Here is a 19,892-nt window from a genome sequence, read left to right as displayed (position 1 = left end):
TATTCGAGTTTCTTATACATACAAAGATATATAAGGAAATAAAAGATTACATTTATACATCTTCGTATTTTCCGCAACATAACGTTGAGGTTAGGGAAAGGGCCTGCCTTGTTTCCTGGCAAATAATAGGCCATTTATATTTTTCCCTACGGGGCTGTAGAGGTCAAGATGCAGTGAATTCGTTTGTGCTAATGATGATATATCACAACTATCACGAATTGTACGGATAGATTTCCATTTTAGTCGTTAGTAGGGAAATAGAAAAATTGAGCACAGATTTTTATATTCCACGCCTGTTTGTACCTACTTTAGTAATTAATTTAGATACGTAGATGTTATAATACGTTTTCCATTAACTTCTAATGAAGTGAAAATAACTTTGCAGTTGAGTATTGCGTACAAAATTCAGCTCAAAAGTCGAAACAATTACATTTACCAGTCCATCTTAAATAGTAATTTAGACTGTTTCTTACAAATACTTAAACATAACTTAAAAAGTGAAACCCAACTTAGGTCCATATTCCTTTATAAACTGAGTGAAAGTGGAACTTGAACAAAAGCATTACGTGTCTGTTGCATTATAATGTCACCCGAATTGGCCAAATATGTCACAAGACAGAACACCTTATTTGGCACAAGGTTAACTTAGATCAAAAGATTGCACTAGTTTTGGAGTTTAGGAGCCATTTTCAAGGTTATGTAAACAGTTGTATAAGAGTTTATGTCTAACATTTTCATATGACGGTTCCTTAAGCAAATAAATTAATATTTAATTGATCATTAGCCCTCAGTAAATGTTAGTGCTCGTTAGATAGTCATTTCAACTAATATTAGCTTTGAGATTTAGCGATACCTTCCATTCCCAAGTTTTGGTGCTAAATATATGTATAAGTAGTTACATCCGTGTACTGTCATTTAACATCCTTGGCAGTCGTTACGGGTAGTCAGAGCCAGTAAGTCTGACACCAGTCTAACCAGGGGGTATCGGGTTGCCCGGGTAACTGGGTTGAGGAGGTCAGGCAGGGCAGTCGCTTCTTGTAAAGCACTGGTACTCAGCTGAATCCGGTTAGACTGGAAGCCGACCCCAACATAGTTTGGGAAAAGGCTCGGAGGATGATGATCCGTGTACTTAGTAAGTGAGCATGATGATTATCGTAGATTTAGGACCCCATTACGTTCCATATCTATTTTGTCTCCAAAAATAATATATAACTTTATGACTTTGTTAATCCAGTAGTCGTTTAAAAAAATATTTTGATTACCTACTCGTCTTAACTAATGGGGTATATAAAATGCATTTTTTTTAATTGAATTTTCTTCATATTTTAGTTTCCATATAAAGAGCAATCGCTTCCTAAATAATAATATGACAAAAATATAAAATTGCAAACAGTCTATTACAATGTAGCATTTGTTGATACCACGTAGCCTCTCGCGTTGTTCATCGTAAACAGACTACAGACAGTATCACCGGCAGTCGTCCAAGGTTTATCGCTTCTAGCTCAGCCAGAAATGGAAAAACTACGACCTATGTGTGGCAGAATAAAACTGGAATACTCGTAAATGTGCAAACGTGTTTAGTTCATCATGGAAAGTTGCATTTTCTATTTAAAATTGGGATATTTTCTTAGTTATTTGAGACTTGGTAACTAAATAAGAACAAGGTTTCAGAAACTTTGAAAGATTATAAAAAAATAAAGTTTTCGTAATACATGCTTTCAAAAGCTGTTTTTTTTATTCAAATAAAGTTGTTGCAAGATAATGTTGTGATTTGAGCATCGAAATGTATTTTAAAATTCCTAGAAATGAAGAATTTAGAAAAAATACTCACAAGAAATAAATAGAAATAAGATTAAATAACTTCTTTAACATAAAAACTAATTAATACTAGCCATTCGTATCATTTATCTCAATATTCTTTCCGCACTATCAAGTTAATGGCAACACTCATTTGATATCGGCTTGTCAATGCAAATGTTGCCATTAGCAGTTCCCAGCACTACATATCCTTTACTTTATGAGATAGTAACACTGGATGAGATAATACGGTAGTACAAGTGAAGGGGTTGTAGAGATATTTACCTAAGTTATTTATCGAGTTTTCAGTAAATGGTAGGAGAGCTAGATACAGCCAAAACACATAAGATAGGAAGTGGTTTTGGGCAATTTGGGGTTAAATTTTTTTTTTTGCACCAAGTTTGAATAAATGAATTTGGGTTTGTATATCTGAGTTTCCAAGATATCGTATCTGAAATGAGTGCTAAGAGGAGAGATTCCCTTCGATTATTTAATTTATTTGACTTCATTGTATTAATTTTTAGCTATTTTAAAGTAAGGTATTTGAAATGCGTTTAATCAAAAAAATCTCCAAAGACTCAAAACAAGTTCCTAACTTGAAATCGTTCTGTAACTCGAACCTCCATGAATCTTCTTCCTCGAGAGAAACACATGTATTCTCTCCAGCGTTATTTAACAGAGGACAAGCCATAAAGTGGTGTAACTCCCACGCTAGGATCGCTATCTGTGCTCGCGCACCCGACTCACACCTCGCTTCAATTCGCGTACTTTGCACTAGCATTAGTTTTTTTTAGTTATTTAAGAAAGAATATGTGTAGGTCATTTAGGCTTGGATAGGAATTGCACAGAATTTTTTTTCGACACATTATTTTGTTGGTAAATTGTCTTTTTTCCACATAAAATCTATCTAGGTATATCTAATAAACATTATATTAGATGGAAGCAATGTTTAATAAAATAAGTTGTTGTTTTAAATATTTATTGTATGACGTGTTTAATTTTTATAAAAATCGAAAGAAACGGATTAAAATCTGACCTGAGATTAAACTGCATTTGACAAAACAAAATCCTATTGTTTTTGAACGCTCATCAAGTCTTTATTCAATGACTACCTCGAATCAATGAATTAACCCTACAAATTAATGCCTACTGAATCCAATTTTCTGTGATTACGCAACGGCGCCAAGACACGGGAAAACCCAGTATTCTCTCAGTATAAATCATTAAGTGACATGTAATATTAAACAGTTGTAACCACGTTGTTGTTGTTGTTGTTGTTGTTGTTACAGCCTTTTTTATCGTCCCACTGCTGGGCACAGGCCTCCTCTCACATGGAGAAGGATTGAGCATTAATCACCACGCTTGCTCAATGCGGGTTGGTGATTTCAGACTTTATAGTCCAGGTTTCCTCAAGATGTTTTCCTTCACCTTTTTATCAGCCATTGGTGTCTAAGTATACTTAGAAAGTACATACAAACTTAGAAAAGTTGCATTGGTACTTGCCCGACCTGGGATCGAACCCGCGCCCTCATACTCGAGAGGTTGGTCTTTGCCCACTAGGCCACCACGGCACTAGGTAACCACGTACAATCACTTAAGTTATTCACACTTTGTTTTAACTAAATTTATTGTTTCTTGTTACAGGTAATTAAACTTTCCTATTGGCGCGCGGTGGGAATCTTAATATCGTATGTGCGTATGACGGAGATCAAGTTTACTGTTTAACGAAAGCTCTTAATGACTCATTAGCTGGTGTTTGTTTTAATGTTACGTGTATTATTCAAATTGTTAAAATGGTTTCGTAATATTATTGATGTTTCGACGTATTGGAGATGTAGCCAAGTTGATGCTTTGCCTGAAAACCGACCTTGTGAAAATGCTCTTACATTGAAGTTTCTTCGCAAATTGTGGCTTAAAAGTGGCGTAAGTATATTAGGCATTATTTATGCTATTGTTGCATTCGAACGTTTTAAAACAAGCAACGGTGTATTACCCAGTATCTAATTTGTTACTATTATTGAACAAGCTCGGCCCGTCAATCTGCATGATTATCCGCTCGTAAAGATACGATACAACTTATGTTCGCTCCAATAATCCACTAAATAACCAAACAGCTCGCCCTTGACTTGTTTTTGTTGTACAGTTAAAATAAACTTAGTTTACCACTCAATAGTTACGTTATTACAAAACTACTCGATAATTAGTGAACTCCTACGTAGTGTTGCGAGACTCAAGTACCATCACTAATTGTTTACGGTATTAAAACAACTATCGATAGGAAAATCGTTTAAAATTCACCTTTATTTGTCTAACAATAAGTAGCACATTGTACAGAAAATCTACGGTCGTTAAGCCGTTTTTCACGAGTTATCCGACAATAATGCACATAGGTTATGGTAAAATTATTACGAAATAATTTGCTTGAAATAAACACAAAGCCTTGAGCTACCGTTGTTGTGAGAATGAAGACTTACTTAGATACAAAATTGCTTTGAGATTACTGTTCTTAAATGCCATTATTTTTTTGCTATATCTAATAAGTAAAATAATGGGTTTACAGCTCAATATAATTCACGTGCTTTGATTAAAAACAAAATCAAACCAAAGCAATATAAATAAAAATTACGACCGCAAACGACTCCCACCTCACAATTTTACTACTGGCAACACATTTAACTCACACTCATTAGAAACAGCTGTAAAATAAATAATAAAAAACAAAATTGCCAAACGCCATTAATGTATAAATAACTGGCAACTAATTACGAATGCAAGCTAGCGCCATTTCTCACGACTATCGCGGAGAAACGCGACGTCGTCGATAGAAGGTGTCGACGTTCAATAAAAAAACAAAAACTATCGATAATTTTTCCCCGCACTAACTCAATTTGACGTAAGTTTTGAGCGGAGCGATTAGAAGACATGGTATATAGGTACAGACAATTTATTGAAATATCAGAAGAAACACCACGTGTGTCATAAATTGAAAATAGCTAGCTGATATCGGAAACTAATGGTTTTAATTAATTTGTAGTGATTCTTTACTTCTGAAATCAAGTCCGGTGAAACATTTTGCGTTGTAAATTATTCTGTTTAAGGTATTTCATTATCTCTTTACATTGATTACAGAAACAGTTGGACCACATTATCTACAAAAGTTATGTTCGCACTGAAGTCCGAGATTTACTACATTATAAAAGTAAACTAGAATTTCACTTTATTTCCTTATTAGCGCTAACGAATTACCTAATACTGATACAAATTAAATCGAACAACCGTAATATTTCCTTACACAGTTATCCAGTCTATAAAAGCACATATTTTATTATAATTCGAGACACATATTTAGTGGTTTGAATAATAAATAAGGCGTAAATGTATTCATCGCCTCAGTATGGCAAAATCGCCGCAATTTTATAGTTTGGCCCCACCCTCTCCGCAGGGGTCCTCTAATTTATTTGAAGGCTCTATTACTAGACACCGAGTGGTCAGATAGGCTTTTTATTTATATTCTTTATTTCCGCCCGCGGCTTCGCCCGCGTGGAATTCGGTTCACCCCTCCCGCTGTGGGTTAGCAGCGGTGAGGGAGTGTCAGACTCTTACTGACTAAAATCGTCGTGTTCCGTCCTAGGCCTTTTATATACCAGGGCCGCGGTACCTCTTTCGAACAACCCGCAGCCGCGGCTGGCCCTGGCGCTACTGGGCCCGCGGCGAACCTTAACATCGCGATACAGAAAAGCACAACGCCATCTATCGAGCTATCGGGAAGCTCGCGATTGAACAATGAGCTACAGGTTAAAGCGCGAGATATCATTGCAATTCTTACGTATCTTAAAAAAAACAACGTCACCACGTTTTAAAAAGCTATCATTCCACTTCTTACGTATTTTAAAAACACATCGTTACCACGTTTTAAAAACACCCAGCGCCATCTATCGCATACCTCAAGAACTAAATAACTTAACTAATACTTATACCAATTAATAATTCGTTGAATTATAGTTATTTCAGGATAAGTAGATGTAAAAAAAACAGTTAAGACGATAAAACAAATTGTACGTCATCTCTCGGGAATTCCTCATTTTCGAGGATTCATTATCGTATCATTTAGCTTCTAAATTTATATGTTCATATTCGTTTGCAATATATAAGTAGATGTAAAAAAAAAACAGTTTAGACGATTAAACAAATTGTACATCATCCCTCGGGAATTCCTCATTTTCGGGGATTCATTATCGTATCATTTAGCTACAACGACACACAGCGCCATCTACAATCCATCCATCAAGCAAACAATATTTTTGTTTAACCTCGGGAATATCTATTTTTTTCGGGATAAAAAGTACCCTATTATTTAATCCGGACTTCTAACTTTACGTCTGCAAAATTTCAAAGGAATCGGTTCAGTAGTTACGGCGTGAAAGCGGAACAAACAAACAAACAAACAAACAAACAAACTCACTTTCCGATTTATAATATTAGTAAGGATACACATAGTCATACACACGTATTTACATATAGATATACTGCATTCAGGTGAGATCGTTTTGCTGTTGTTATGCAGATTACATTGCTCTATCGTTTGTTGTGATCTTTTTACGATGTAGAATTATGAAAAATACAGATATTCACAGACGTGCTATTCTTACAAGTCGGTGGGTGTTTCTCTTAAGTGTTTTTAGTTTGTTGCTCGTCTATCAGTTCAGCCCACGTCTGTATGTTTATGGTGTCTAACACAACGTTTTGACAGCTTATAATGGCTTTATTGGCCATATTTTAAATTTCTTTCGGTGTACAAATGTGTGTTTGTAATGGTCGTAAATGATGAGTGGTTCGGGTCACTGAGTTACGGTTGCTTATAATACCTTTACTTCTGAATCATATAAACAGAATTTCAAAATAAATAATATTAGATGCCTTATTTACAAATATGAATCTTACGTTCTTCTTTCACTCGGTTCAAGTGATTTGCTCAAAGAAAGTTACATGTATCTCTAGGTTCTCTATAAACTAGAACTTAGGTACTTATAGTCCAGTCACTCGCGTCAGCTCTTTAATCCGACTAGCTATATATTGCATGCACCTACCAGTACGGCTTCTATTGCATTCGATGTCACATTATAAACAGATTACTGACGATTAGATAAAATTTTAAAGTCCAAGTTTAATGGTCCCTGAACTTACTTGCTTTTTATTCAATACAATATATTTTTTTTTATAAATATGATTTGGATGTTGGTGACTCTTTCAAGCAAAAATATAGAACGGTCATAACAAAAACTTTACAGTAATTGGTATACATAGCCCTATCAACATCATCAGAATAAAATTATATTCAGGTGCAATAGTTTTCCGTCGGGATACCGCGGGGAACAACTGTTTTTTTTTTCAGGTTTTAACTTACCTAAAGACAATTGTAAAAATACGTAAATTACCTCTGCCTAATCTTGTCGTGATGATTATATACATACCTACCTAATTTGTAATTAATTTCCTACAATCAACAGTCGGTATTTGCACTAAATACGTACCTAATTAATAACCCATCTCACACGTACTTAGCGTGAACATAATGTACTGTATATAGTCATAACGTAATATATAATGCTTATTGCATTATCATTGTATGTACCTACATATGTACATGTATATGAATAGGTAATTAGCAAGTCCCAGCGATTGTTTCAATCTGAATTCATTAATTAATATCTAAACTAGATTTGCCGGTTCTATTTTCGTTCTAATTCAAGAGTTGATTATGAAAATTAATTAGGAGTTAAGTTTAATGGGCAGCCCTTTTCTTGAAAATTGTAATTATATTTCCTTGAGTTTAACACGTGGAATTTATTTATAGCTGAAATCTTTTAGATAATTTGCTTTGGTTATTAAAAATCTTTATTCCGATGGTTGACTTTTAGAGGATGCCTTGTGGCATTGAGTCCGTCAGTGTACTATTTTTTGGACATGAAGTTTTTTTACCCATTATACCCTTTAATTAAAACATACTGACAGACACACATAGAGTATTATTTTATAATTTAAATTGCTAATTCAGAACACTATTTTTTATTCTTAGCAGTAACTGAAAATTAACCTAACTATGTCATCGCTATATTAATGTATTTTATTTTCTGGCGCAAAATTCAGCCATATTGGAAATAAGACACTGTTTGTCAGTTTCAGTGGGGTGAGCAGTCACACGTGAAGTCAAGGTGACACACAAGGCTAGTGCTTAGGTTACAATTAGGGTTAAGGTGGGCAAGTTAGGTACAAACATATGGATTTAAGTACTTAATTATATAGATATCTAGTGGTTTATTTGTTTTTAATAACTTAACAATAGTAAATAGGCACCTGAACTGTACTCCTCTTCATTTTAAATCTCACAGCGTAATCGTCATCAGTGAAATTACGTACTGAATCTTCATAAAATCCTTTCATACGCCGAGTAACAGGAACAACTCCGGGACACACAAGGCTAGTGCTTAGGTTACAATTAGGGTTAAGGTGGGCTAAATATAATATGGGATAATATTTTAGGTCGGGAATAGTTAGTCATCTTTGCACGCATGGATGTATGTATAAAGTAAAGAAAAAACTATTTTTATCGATTTTTCAGCCTTTTTAAATATATTTCAATTACTTATTATTTTATTTTATATCTTAATATCTTATTTTATGTAGTGTACCAAGTAGGACCAGTTGATAAAAGAGTTCCTTTTAAAGAGGACTTTTAGGAAGTTAAGTTAACGGTTAAGTTAGGCAGCGTTTGAGACTAACTAGGTATATACTAGGCTATGACAACAATGAAAAGCGTAGTCATCTTTTGAATTACACGTTTGTATAATCTCAATTACCCCAATAAAGATCGATACTCTAGGAATATCTAGTGTTTTGAGTATAATTATATTCTGTAACGAGGTAACGAGGTGCAAGGCGATGTTGTGTCTATAATAATGACATAATGAGCGATAATCGCGTGATAACTGGGTGAGAATCGAGAAAGGCTATCGTTATTGTAAGTGTGGTTTAAATTATTATTATGCTGTTTAACTTTTAGAAGCTGTAAGAGTTGTGTATTTTATAGCGATGATGGCATAGGATGAAAAGATTGCAATTAGTTTAATTTATAAGTAGGGTTTGGACTATAAACATACAAACGAGTAGGAAAACTTAACTGAGGTCGATATAGGTTTGTAGATAGATAGGTCAGATAACAGAGTGTTAAAATAATAACAACCAGTACAATAAATAAACCCTCATATATTTACATCATCACATAATTCAAGAACCAGCCCCATTTACTCGTACCGCTAGCAATAGCCCATAATTTCATCAATAGAGCAGGCCTTGAGGCAGCACTCGTCCACCGGGCCGCGCTTGCCGCGCACGCCAGCCAGCACGTGGTGCGCCGGCGGCCACCAGCCGCGCTTGTCCAGCTCGGGCCAGCACAGCGTCGCGATCGCCTCCGACAGCTGCCGGCCGCACAGCACGGCGCGCCCGCCCGCCGCCTGCGAGTCCGCGCTCACCAGCACCAGCGAGACTACTACCAGCAGCTTCAACATTGTCAAGGCGTCACGATATACTGTACTAACAGATGTAACTACACCGATGTATCGGGGATGAATGTGCCCTTCCCTTAGGGTGCTTACCTTTTATACCTGGTGTTTGCTGATTAATATGCACATCCCATTGACACCTAACAATGTAGGTTGTACACTTCCCACTCTTTCCTTGAAACTTAAAGGAATTTTACTTTGAATTTTGTTGGCATGTCCTACACTCAAGTCTGTACGAGTTTACATGTACCAAAGCGATTTTGTATAGAGCTCCTGGAACATTGTGCTGTCTGAAAGCCGTTCATTGTGTTTTGTAGAAATGACTCGCATTTCTTCGTCCATAAAATAACGAGACGCGTACCATAGAGATTTACGTTGGCATGCTTCTTGGTAAAGTGTTTCTCTAATATAGATAGAATATATAGCACATATTATTTACTACACGAGCACGTTACATAAAGAGCAAAAACAAAAAAAATAGACAAATGATGTATAGCATGGAACTCTGCTCAGTACCTGCAATCACAGCACTGACTTTCAGCTGGCTCCTGACAGTTGAGCAATTTCACGCGCACACGTACACGTAGACAAGTAGAGAATGACAAAAATTAAGACAGCAGTACTTCGTTAAAGAAAAATCACACATGATTTCAAATAGAACCTACAGTGCGTAGCAACAACCGCGTAGGCAAACAAGCTGAAAATATCTTCCTTTCGATAGGCTTCCAAAATTTATTTTTTGTGTGACAAGTTGACAACAACAACGCCACGAGACATGTCTACCACGTGTAGGAAGCATCTCCTACACAATCAGGTAGCTGAGACGTAGCTGAATATTAATGAGCAAACCCTAAGTATAAAAGGGTGCCACCCTAAGAGAAAGGCACATTCATCCCCGATACATCGGTGTAGTTACATCTGTTAGTACAGTATATCGTGACGCCTTGACAATGTTGAAGCTGCTGGTAGTAGTCTCGCTGGTGCTGGTGAGCGCGGACTCGCAGGCGGCGGGCGGGCGCGCCGTGCTGTGCGGCCGGCAGCTGTCGGAGGCGATCGCGACGCTGTGCTGGCCCGAGCTGGACAAGCGCGGCTGGTGGCCGCCGGCGCACCACGTGCTGGCTGGCGTGCGCGGCAAGCGCGGCCCGGTGGACGAGTGCTGCCTCAAGGCCTGCTCTATTGATGAACTTATGGGATATTGCTAGCGGTACGAGTAAAGGCTGGTTGTTGATTATGTGATGATGTAAATATATGATGAGGCTTATTGTTTAATTGGTATTTTACTTATTTAACACCCTCAACAATAAAAGAGTTACTATTATCATGTTTATCTATTTCTGAGATACATACCTATGCCATCAATCCTTATCAATCGATGGCTTTTAAAGTTTCCGTAGGAATTACCTAAACAACTATTCTGATAATAAATGCATATAAACGCAGGATATACATAAAGTCTAAGACCCAGCAGTTCCTGGCGTCTTAACGTCTAACGCAATAGCAAAAATTAATTGGATTTATCTGGTGTTAATATTATAATCTGTGTAAGCCTAGCTCATAACTTAGCAGCTTTGCCGTTAATTATTTACCGCGTTAATAACTTGCGCAAACTGACAGCCGATAAGATACCTGCCTATTCATTAGTTACGCGTTTTATTTTACATCTACTATAAAACTAATCAGAATTTACATACTGCTTATAATTTTTTCATACCTTTAGAAATGTGAAAAATATCCAATCATACTTGTTTTATTTTCAACTAGCTGATCCGCGAACTTCGTATCGCTTAAACCTTCCTTGGACCTCTACAAAGATTTTAAAACCAAAAAAGCCAAATTAGTTAAGCCATTCCCCAGTTTTAGTCAGACTAACGAACAGCAATTTATTTTCATAGATTACTTTGACACCCATTTCCCACTTAACCATCCGACATATTATATAGATTGGCCAAGACGAGCCAAACGAATCGTAGCCTACCTTTCCGCATAAATATTTCAAAGAGAAATATCTACGAGATTTGAATAATTCACCCTAAATTCAGTTTCTTTGCCAAATTATGTCTCAACAATATAAAGTACCTAAGTTATTCAGCGGCTAATCAAATTCTTCTGATTGTGCAATAAATTGAAAATACTGAATTTATGTTCACTGAAAGCTATTTTAGTATTCTATAACTGTAGTAGGTACGTCGACGGTACGTCCTATAAGCGATTTTGATGCGAACGAGAAGCGACGCGGCGCGATTTCCTTTGAAGTTATTCAAGTAGTCAACGTAACGATGTGCACATCGTGTATCTGTCACGTTGCTTCTGATCGCTTCGGATTCGCAAGTCGCCTACGCAGGGCGCACCCTTTCTACTGTTAATGATTAAAGGATTTCATTCATGTTAGCCTACTGCTTTAATCATTAATTTATTTCCAAAGCCATCGTGTATCATATCTTATCTCTTCAGTAGCTCATTCAAGTGTGTGATGACGTCATAACGTAGCTCCTGTATGTAAATAATTGACGTACTGATATTTAGGTATTTTCAGATGTAATTAAGTTGATGTGTATAAAAAAATAATGTGAACATTTTCTTTGAGAGTCACATTTTGGACGTCTTTTATTATTTTTTAAGTCTGCAATAAATCATTTCTACGTTTGAAATCTTTTATGTAGAGGCTTATTATGACTTGCCAATTAATACAATGTACAATAACATTCACGTCGATAATAAAACGGCAATTTTTATTAGTATCGAGAATTTACGATTGTCCATCTGGGTGGTACGGTCAGCAGGTTAAGTGCGGCCGTAAATCAGCCAGATAAAACCATATTCAATGGCTGCTTTGTTAATTGTAAAGCGATTTAATTGATTCAGTTCTGATAGGATTTCTTTGAACAAGAGTCTGCGGAATCAGGTCACAGTTTTGCTATCTGTACTTGTGTTTGTGTGGTTTATTGAGAGTTTGCTGAAAGATGGAGTATTTTGAGTCTGTTGGTTGTTGGATTATTGCGATATTTGCTACTACTTTAGGCTTGCGAAACACATTCACTCTTGGTGCTGAATTATATTGCTTTTTGGTAGGACCAAAAACACGTAGACATCCCTGCGAATACAAAAGGGTGATCTAATAAATTTTCGTCTGTCTATGTCAACAGTTCTCTTTACATAAGTTTCCCAGAAATTCTCAATAGAATGCCAAAAGAGTACTTAGGAGGCCTAACATTCAGACATTAGAAAGGCACACAACTAATTGCTAATTATATTTCTAAAGCTCAGAGAATAGACCTCAAAGTTATTAAACCTCACACAAGTTCCAATTACATACATACCACACATTAGCCACCATACACACCCAGAGATTTACAATCAGTATAAATTAAGAGTAGTTATTAGAAGGGTTTATCTGTTTATCAGCCGATCGGCCGATAGCGGCTGTTAAGTGGCTGCATTGTCTCACCGTTTATAAACGATGCTGGTGCTGATAATCTGAGATTTATAGCTAGATACTGTATGTGGGCGGTACCTATGGATTAAGGATGCTGGATTAACGAACTTTTTGGTCTTATTGTGGGGATGTTGAAAAGTCCTTTATGTAGTATGGTAATTATGGATGTATTATCTTTTAAAAGTGAATTGATGCCTACTAGTATTAACTCATAGTTTCAGTCGACATGAGGTATATCTATGTAACTGAATTGAATTAAAGTTTTTATGATATTATCTATACTAATATAATAAAGAGGAAAACTTTGTTTGTTTGTTTTTTTGGTTGTAATGAATAGGCTCAAAAACTACTGGACAGTTTTTAAAAATTCTTTCACCATTCGAAAGCCACATTATCCACGAGTAACATAGGCTATATTTTATCCCGGTACGGGCAGTAGTTACCACGGGACGCGGGTGAAACCGCGGGAAAACGGCTAGTATGTATATAAAACACACAGACCTATCAATGTTTGTCGCTTACATTCCATCGAAACAATTCCTTCAAGACGATGTTAAAAAGCTTGATGTAAACTTTTCAATAATCTTAGACGCAAAACGATGTACTGTGCTTTAAGTTAACCTGCAAATCTATCAAGCAATAATTGTTACATATTATATTTCCCCTAAAACTACCCAACACAATGAACACAAAATTAACCCTATAAAATACCTACTTAATATCTACCTACAGACATATGCCCATACATCATACAAGCCTAGTAAAGCTGGCTCGATCTACTTAATGATTGAGAACACACGAACGCATTAGCCGCGCGTCCGATCCCATCATATTGCTATTGAAAGTCACTCCTCGTGACTCGCGCACCGAATTATGCATTTGTTGTGTGGTGCAAGGGATAGGCGGTATGAGGACTATGACGATAGAATGTTTTTTTGTGTTGATGATTTTTTTTCGATAGTAAAATAGTGTTATGATAGGTAACTCGTCTTACGATCTGATCTCGAACTTTATTTTACCTTTGCTTTTCCTGTTAATTTATAAAATCTATGGGTGTATTTTTCAATCGTTTTTTGCAAGGATTTATTCTCATTATATTACATATAATTCTAAGATATTGTCCTAATGGTCACCATTTCCCCTAGTGTCAAATATAAAAATTGACTGAAAATTATGGTTAAAAACGCTACTGCTTAGAACTTGTATATTAGGTCGCGGCATTAAGTGCAGTGCTGCTCTAGGCGGTATCACACCTCAGCCGATCCCTGCATTATCGACACGCAGCCTCTTCCCCGTATTGATTGAAAATAATATCTAATTATATCCAGCCAACCATCGTGCCCACAATAAAAGAAAGAAATAAACCTTTGTTGTTTTAAAACTTTCCGTGTATGGCTTCAGGGAATCTTTCAAATAAATGCTCACTTAACAAACAAAACCGCCCGCAGAAGCACGTTCATATATTTCTCACGGTAATGCAAAAGTAGGCACAAGCAATAACATTAAACACACAACGGGCAACAAATCATACAAATTAAATTTCAACAACTTGACACAACAATTACGAGCACAAACATTAATTTCCGCAACAAGTTAAACAAAATAAATTACAGAAAAAAGACGTCGTCGCTAGAAGCAAATACGTTACATTCCGCGGCCGCTGCGCCCACAATTATAATTGCCTTAACCGCTACACGTTATAAATCTTTCACTAAGATGGAGATTAGGCTGTTTGTAATAAAAATAAACATTCCCCTGCTATGGAACGCGATGATAGTATGACAAATTAATCGGAACGCGCTCGACGCTTTGTAATAATTTGAAAATAGAACGTCGCGTGGCTGAGCCGCGTCTGGCATGGCGGCAATGGCGGCAACGGCCTAACCACGTGTAATAATAGATTAGTGTTATTAATTTCAGTTGGAAACACTCATTCATGACGCTTTTTGTAGCAGACATGATCAGAATTTGTGAGGAAAAACATGTTTTGTAGAGTTCGCGTCACGCGTCGTGTCAAATGATGTTGGTGACAGATACACGAGTCTGGGCTAAATTCGAAGAGATTACCTAATATTTTTCGATGTTTTTTTTTTCTTAGAAGTGAAAATCTCTACAATTTCGATAACTTCTCTGTTTATTTTACTACGGTATAAACTTGCAATTTCCTTGTTCTAGCGATAGTTTACTAAGAGAGTGAACAATGCGACTCTTCAATATCGTCATTAACTAAAGGCGTAAAATGACACAGCACAGACACACCTTTTTACATTATATTTATCGTGAAAGCTGTAGTAAATAATGTACATACTAAATAGGATTTTCCTCTATAAATAATGCAATAGCTAAGTTTGTATTTGAGTTTAATTTTTTTTTAATTCTTATGAATTATTTTCAATAAGTGTAGAATTTACTTTGCAATTTTAAAACATACACGACGATTTTTTTGACATCCATAATTTTCTTGAAATAGAAAAATACTTTAAATTATTTGCAATTAAAACCGCCTACAATAGCTCTCTTTTTTTCTACCAATTCCACAAAAATAGGGACAAACTAACAGTTTGGAGCATAGTTTCCTCTTAACTTTTGAGTTTATTTTATTTACCAATGATTTTAGGTCGCATTTATTTAAATAACCGTTGAGTACTATTCCCAACCTAGAGTTATACAAAATACATACTTTACATAAATGCATCTCAAAATCATGTAAGTTCTTACCTAAACGTGCGATTTCAAAAGTCAAAGTTAAGTTTAACTAATTCAAGTTTGTTTTCACTGCAATGCCACCATTAACACTTCGCACACTTAACATATAAACATACTAAATTAATTACTTTTCGAACAGTTTAAAAGCGATTTCTGTACGCAGTTGAAGTTATTAATATTGTTATGTCAAAGTAGTATTTACGTGTGAAGCTCGCGAGTTATGGCGTATTGTGCAAGCGGTACAATGGAGAAGTAACCTCGACGTCAGGAAGGAATGTCAGGATCGTGTGTTGGCTAATAACTGTATTTGCAGGGGAAATGAAAGAAATGTGGGCTTTTGAGCTTTTAAAATGTACTTATATCCGTATATCGTAGAGCATTAGTACAAGTTATATGATTATTGAAAGATCTTGTAACAACAGCCTTCGGATAAATGTATAAATTAATGCATCTCCAGCAGCTTTTGCATAAAACTAGTTATTTATATTTTTCGCAAATGATGCTGAAATATTTTCATTTCAGCTTCAAGCTTCAATACGTGACTATAACCTGCTCCGCAACATAAACTTAGTGCAGCAGTATTTCTATAAACGCCTTCAACGAGGCGTGGCACAAAATAATAAATTCACGACGTTAAGTACCCCATATAACTATAAACTATAAAACTCGTTGCATCATTAAAAACCTATTGAAAACCACCGCTAAATCATAATTACGTAGTTTTACATTGCTTCGTAACCGTCCGAGTGATCTGACCTCTATTAACCTTATCTAGTCGATAGCCGGCGGAATATAGTTAGGAAATACTAGGAAGACGCCAAATTAGTTTAGCATTAGTAAGCAGTACTGGGAAACTTGAACGTGGGATAAATTAGCTTCAGAAGTTCTACTTTGTTACACAGTCTCAGCAAGCAGAGCTATGTTTTAGCTGACTATGGAAAAGGAAGTTTGTCTCAAACCTAGATTTCGTTACTTGCGATAATTGAATTAAAAAGTGACTGCAAATTCAATGAAAATGAGGATGAAAGCTTTAAAGCGCTTTCACATGACATATTCCGAGAGACGAAAGCCTGTCGCCCGGTTTCACCATTTGGACTGGTAGTTGACAATTGTTTAATGTCACCCGCATTATCCGCTCGGAAAAAGCTGAGCGGAAAATCCACTTGTGAGAAAACACTTCTAGGTTACATAGCGCATAGGTTTATAGAACAAACTTCCTGTTAATAATCTCCACCTTCTGTTTCCTTCACTTTGCACCAAAACGGACACACACAGCCAGACAAATTGAATTTATCAGTGCATTGTAAGCGAGACAAATGGCGTTTTTATTGAAGACGTCGGGGCTGATGCAAAATAATGTAATGTCATCGCTATGATTTTAATATCAGTGGAGCATTATGTCGGCCGCACTGACATACTTAGTCAGCTCGTTTTACTTGGGACATGCGAATTAATACAATCACTGCTCTGTGAGAGAGAAATGCGTCATGCATTCGTTTGTGAGGATATTTTTCAGCATGTAATATGTATTAGGTAAAGTCATATTGGTCTTCTGCAGGGCCTATGTGATCGTGGCAAGATTATTGTTTTGATGGATTCGTATCTTGTCCTTTTCTTTTGGGAGATCAAATGATGTCCGTGATGGGTCCACAGTGAGGGAGTGTCGGGCTTTTAGTGACTAAAAGCCACCTTGGTACGTCCCTGTGGCTTCGTTTATGATGTTCCTGGAGACCTTGGTGTATCCGGGCAGCAAGAATAAGATAAGGAATTGTTCATAGATGTTACTTATTCTTCTTTTTGATTTTGTTGCTTAGGAACCCACAATGTGAAATTACACAACGTAGTTAAGGTAAATTGCTCTTTAATCAGCGACAAAGCAAAAGGCAATTTGTCAACGGACTTACTGCAATACATTCAATTTTTAACTCAATCCCCCTTTACCCTTTCTCAATACATCATGAAGATTGAAGACATCGAAAGCAAACGCTTTTCCCGATGAACTGTGAACCCTTGTTACATCATATTGGTTGGTTATCAGTTGCCCAACAGTGAGCGATGCTGCGTGCCTCTGCTATCCGTCAATACCCGGCGATTCATCTCGCCTTATCTATAATGTATTCTACCTCAGCCTTTGTATGTATTGTTCCCAAAGACCCGATAAGTGGATCTCGGTCTAATGTTTGTAAACAGGTGATCGATTCAATCGTTCGTGATCGGTTTAATCAATGTTTGTGTGTTTGCATGTGTGCGTGGCTGTGTTGTGTTGTGCTGTCGAAGGATCAACAGTTTGGTTGAATGGTAAATGGTTGGTATCTTGTGTCTTTGTCAGTACTGTTTTAGTATCACAATTACAAAGATTGGTCTTGTAAGATTAAATCAGGATGGTACTTCTGTCCTCTGTGATATTTTACGCCATAAAAGTAAAAGGGAAATGAGTCACTATGATACTACATTATCCATTAAAATGCGTTAACACCCTCTTACTCAGAAAGGGAGAGCACAACACCAAACATTAACAACTTTCCAAGTAAACAGCAATAATATGACGTCACTGAATACAAAATGGCGACAATTACTAATTAGGAACTAGTCTTGTAGTCACGAGTCTTAGATCTACAATAGATAGTAAAATATATCTCGGAATATTATGCGATTACTTCACATTACTAGCTCAATTCTTAGAGCATTTTATCAACTGGACACGTCATAACTATAAATGAGTATGCGAAAAAGACTGCTAATTTACGTATATGTAATGTAACAAATTTTGATAGCAGATCACTCATGAATTTTCGATCACATCTATAAAATCAAAATCTTCACTTGGATGCCTGCCGAGGCTGCGGGATTGTTCGAAAGAGTTACCGCGGCACTGGTACATACATAAAGGGCTTAAGAAATAACATGGTGGGGTTTAGTCAGTTAGAGTCTGACACTGGGTCATTTCATGATTTCCCATCAGTGATGCATATTGGTATGAGTAGCTGAAAGCTGGTACCTTTAGCAGAGAGGAAGGCATATCAATGGAATCTCCGGCTGCTTAAAGGCTCTAGGGCTAAATAACAAACGCAAAAACAAAACACGACACAGAATCTAATAAACCAAGCTTCCATTACCACTGAATCGTGATCTTCCACGAATCGTGAACCGAGAATCGAGAATGTGGAATCGAGTTGCGAAACACTTGACAATATCGAGTTGGTTTGTGAACGATAATCGATATAATGAGAGGGGAATGCAATCGATAGCGAATGTTTAATGCACAGGGTGTGCGGTTACGAGGAGTTTTACTTAGTTAAAGCTTAAGGGAATTCACAGGTTTTCTGGGTATTTAGGCTGTAAAAAGGTATCACGAACATTTTTACCAACTACAGTGTTGAAAATAAGAATATATCAAAGTGCACATGGAAAAGTGTTTTTGATGTTATTTCTTATGATTTTTCTTTAACAGATAATAAGGTATTTCCATCCCATTATTACTTATCAACTTAGGATATTTATGGAAACCGGCATAATTCCCTGGAATTCATTCGCCTATCAATTTTATTTTCGATAATCTCAAAATACCAGCACCTACAAAGTATGCATAACACACCATCTTTTCGAAGACACACAACTTAACTCCAAAAATCTAAATTCCGTTCCATTTTCACAACCATTAAATTTAATAACCCCCATAATTTCGTCACTGTTTATTAACCCTTCGCGTACCCGTAGACTGCAGACTGCAGACTAAATAGTCGGCCGATAGTTGACTGACTGGCCAATTTTTTAAAGAAGATGTTGTTTCCGATTCAAGTTTTCAGTCAGTCTCATACCGGATAAATACCTTTTTTATTTGATGGGAAATCATCAAATAAACCCCTCCCTTGTGGGTGCAGCGTGAGAGAGTGTGTAATACTCTTACTGACTAAAATCCACCAAGTTCCTTCTTAAACCCTCTATGTACCAGGGCCGCGGTAACTTGAACAATCTCAATCTCGCAGCCCCGTGACCGGCTAAATACCTGATTTGTGTAATGCGTACCATATTCACCTTCATACTGATTTGTGAGATTAAAGACACTATCGTCCGACTAAAAGTTTGCAGTGTGTAGCTCTTACGAAGTTAGTAAAATCAAAGGCCAATAAAACGGAACGTTATTGCAGGGTTGATCGTCCAAGTTTGCAGAGAGCTTCAGATAAATGAATTTGTGCTTTGTACTGGCGCGCACAGCGGTTGTCATGCGATACTGTTGTGGCCGGCCCTGGTGGCGTTCGAGCGTTTGAGTTCAGGGTTTTGCCACTAAATAGATACAGTTTTTATTCTGTACTATTTTCCTTACTTGGAAAGTGTTTAATCTCTTAAAGATTGAGTTTTTTTTCTGAATGATGTGAAATCTACAGAATTTTGTGTGC

The 19,892-nt window shown here is 36.6% G+C and overlaps 3 protein-coding genes across 4 annotated transcripts in view; 2 read left to right on the top strand and 1 right to left on the bottom strand.

Moving 5' to 3' along the window:
• LOC110375555 (netrin-B) overlaps positions 1-19,892 on the top strand; it is a 153,387-nt gene that overhangs the window by 27,960 nt on the left and 105,535 nt on the right. The gene's annotated exons all lie outside the window — the stretch shown is intronic.
• Positions 9,060-9,405, bottom strand: LOC135117472 (insulin-related peptide 1-like). The gene has a single exon (XM_064036790.1). It carries the CDS (start codon positions 9,360-9,362, stop codon positions 9,111-9,113), a length of 252 nt encoding a protein of 83 aa, XP_063892860.1. The 5' UTR covers positions 9,363-9,405; the 3' UTR covers positions 9,060-9,110.
• Positions 10,263-10,608, top strand: LOC110375556 (insulin-related peptide 1). Its single transcript, XM_021333700.3, has one exon. The coding sequence runs from the start codon at positions 10,307-10,309 to the stop codon at positions 10,556-10,558; it is 252 nt and encodes an 83-aa protein (XP_021189375.1). The 5' UTR covers positions 10,263-10,306; the 3' UTR covers positions 10,559-10,608.

Source organism: Helicoverpa armigera, chromosome 11 (genome assembly GCF_030705265.1).
Source record: "Helicoverpa armigera isolate CAAS_96S chromosome 11, ASM3070526v1, whole genome shotgun sequence".
Taxonomy (NCBI): Eukaryota; Metazoa; Arthropoda; class Insecta; order Lepidoptera; family Noctuidae; genus Helicoverpa; species Helicoverpa armigera.
The sequence above is the reverse complement of the archived record's forward strand: the minus strand, read 5'-3'. Positions and strand labels throughout refer to the sequence as shown.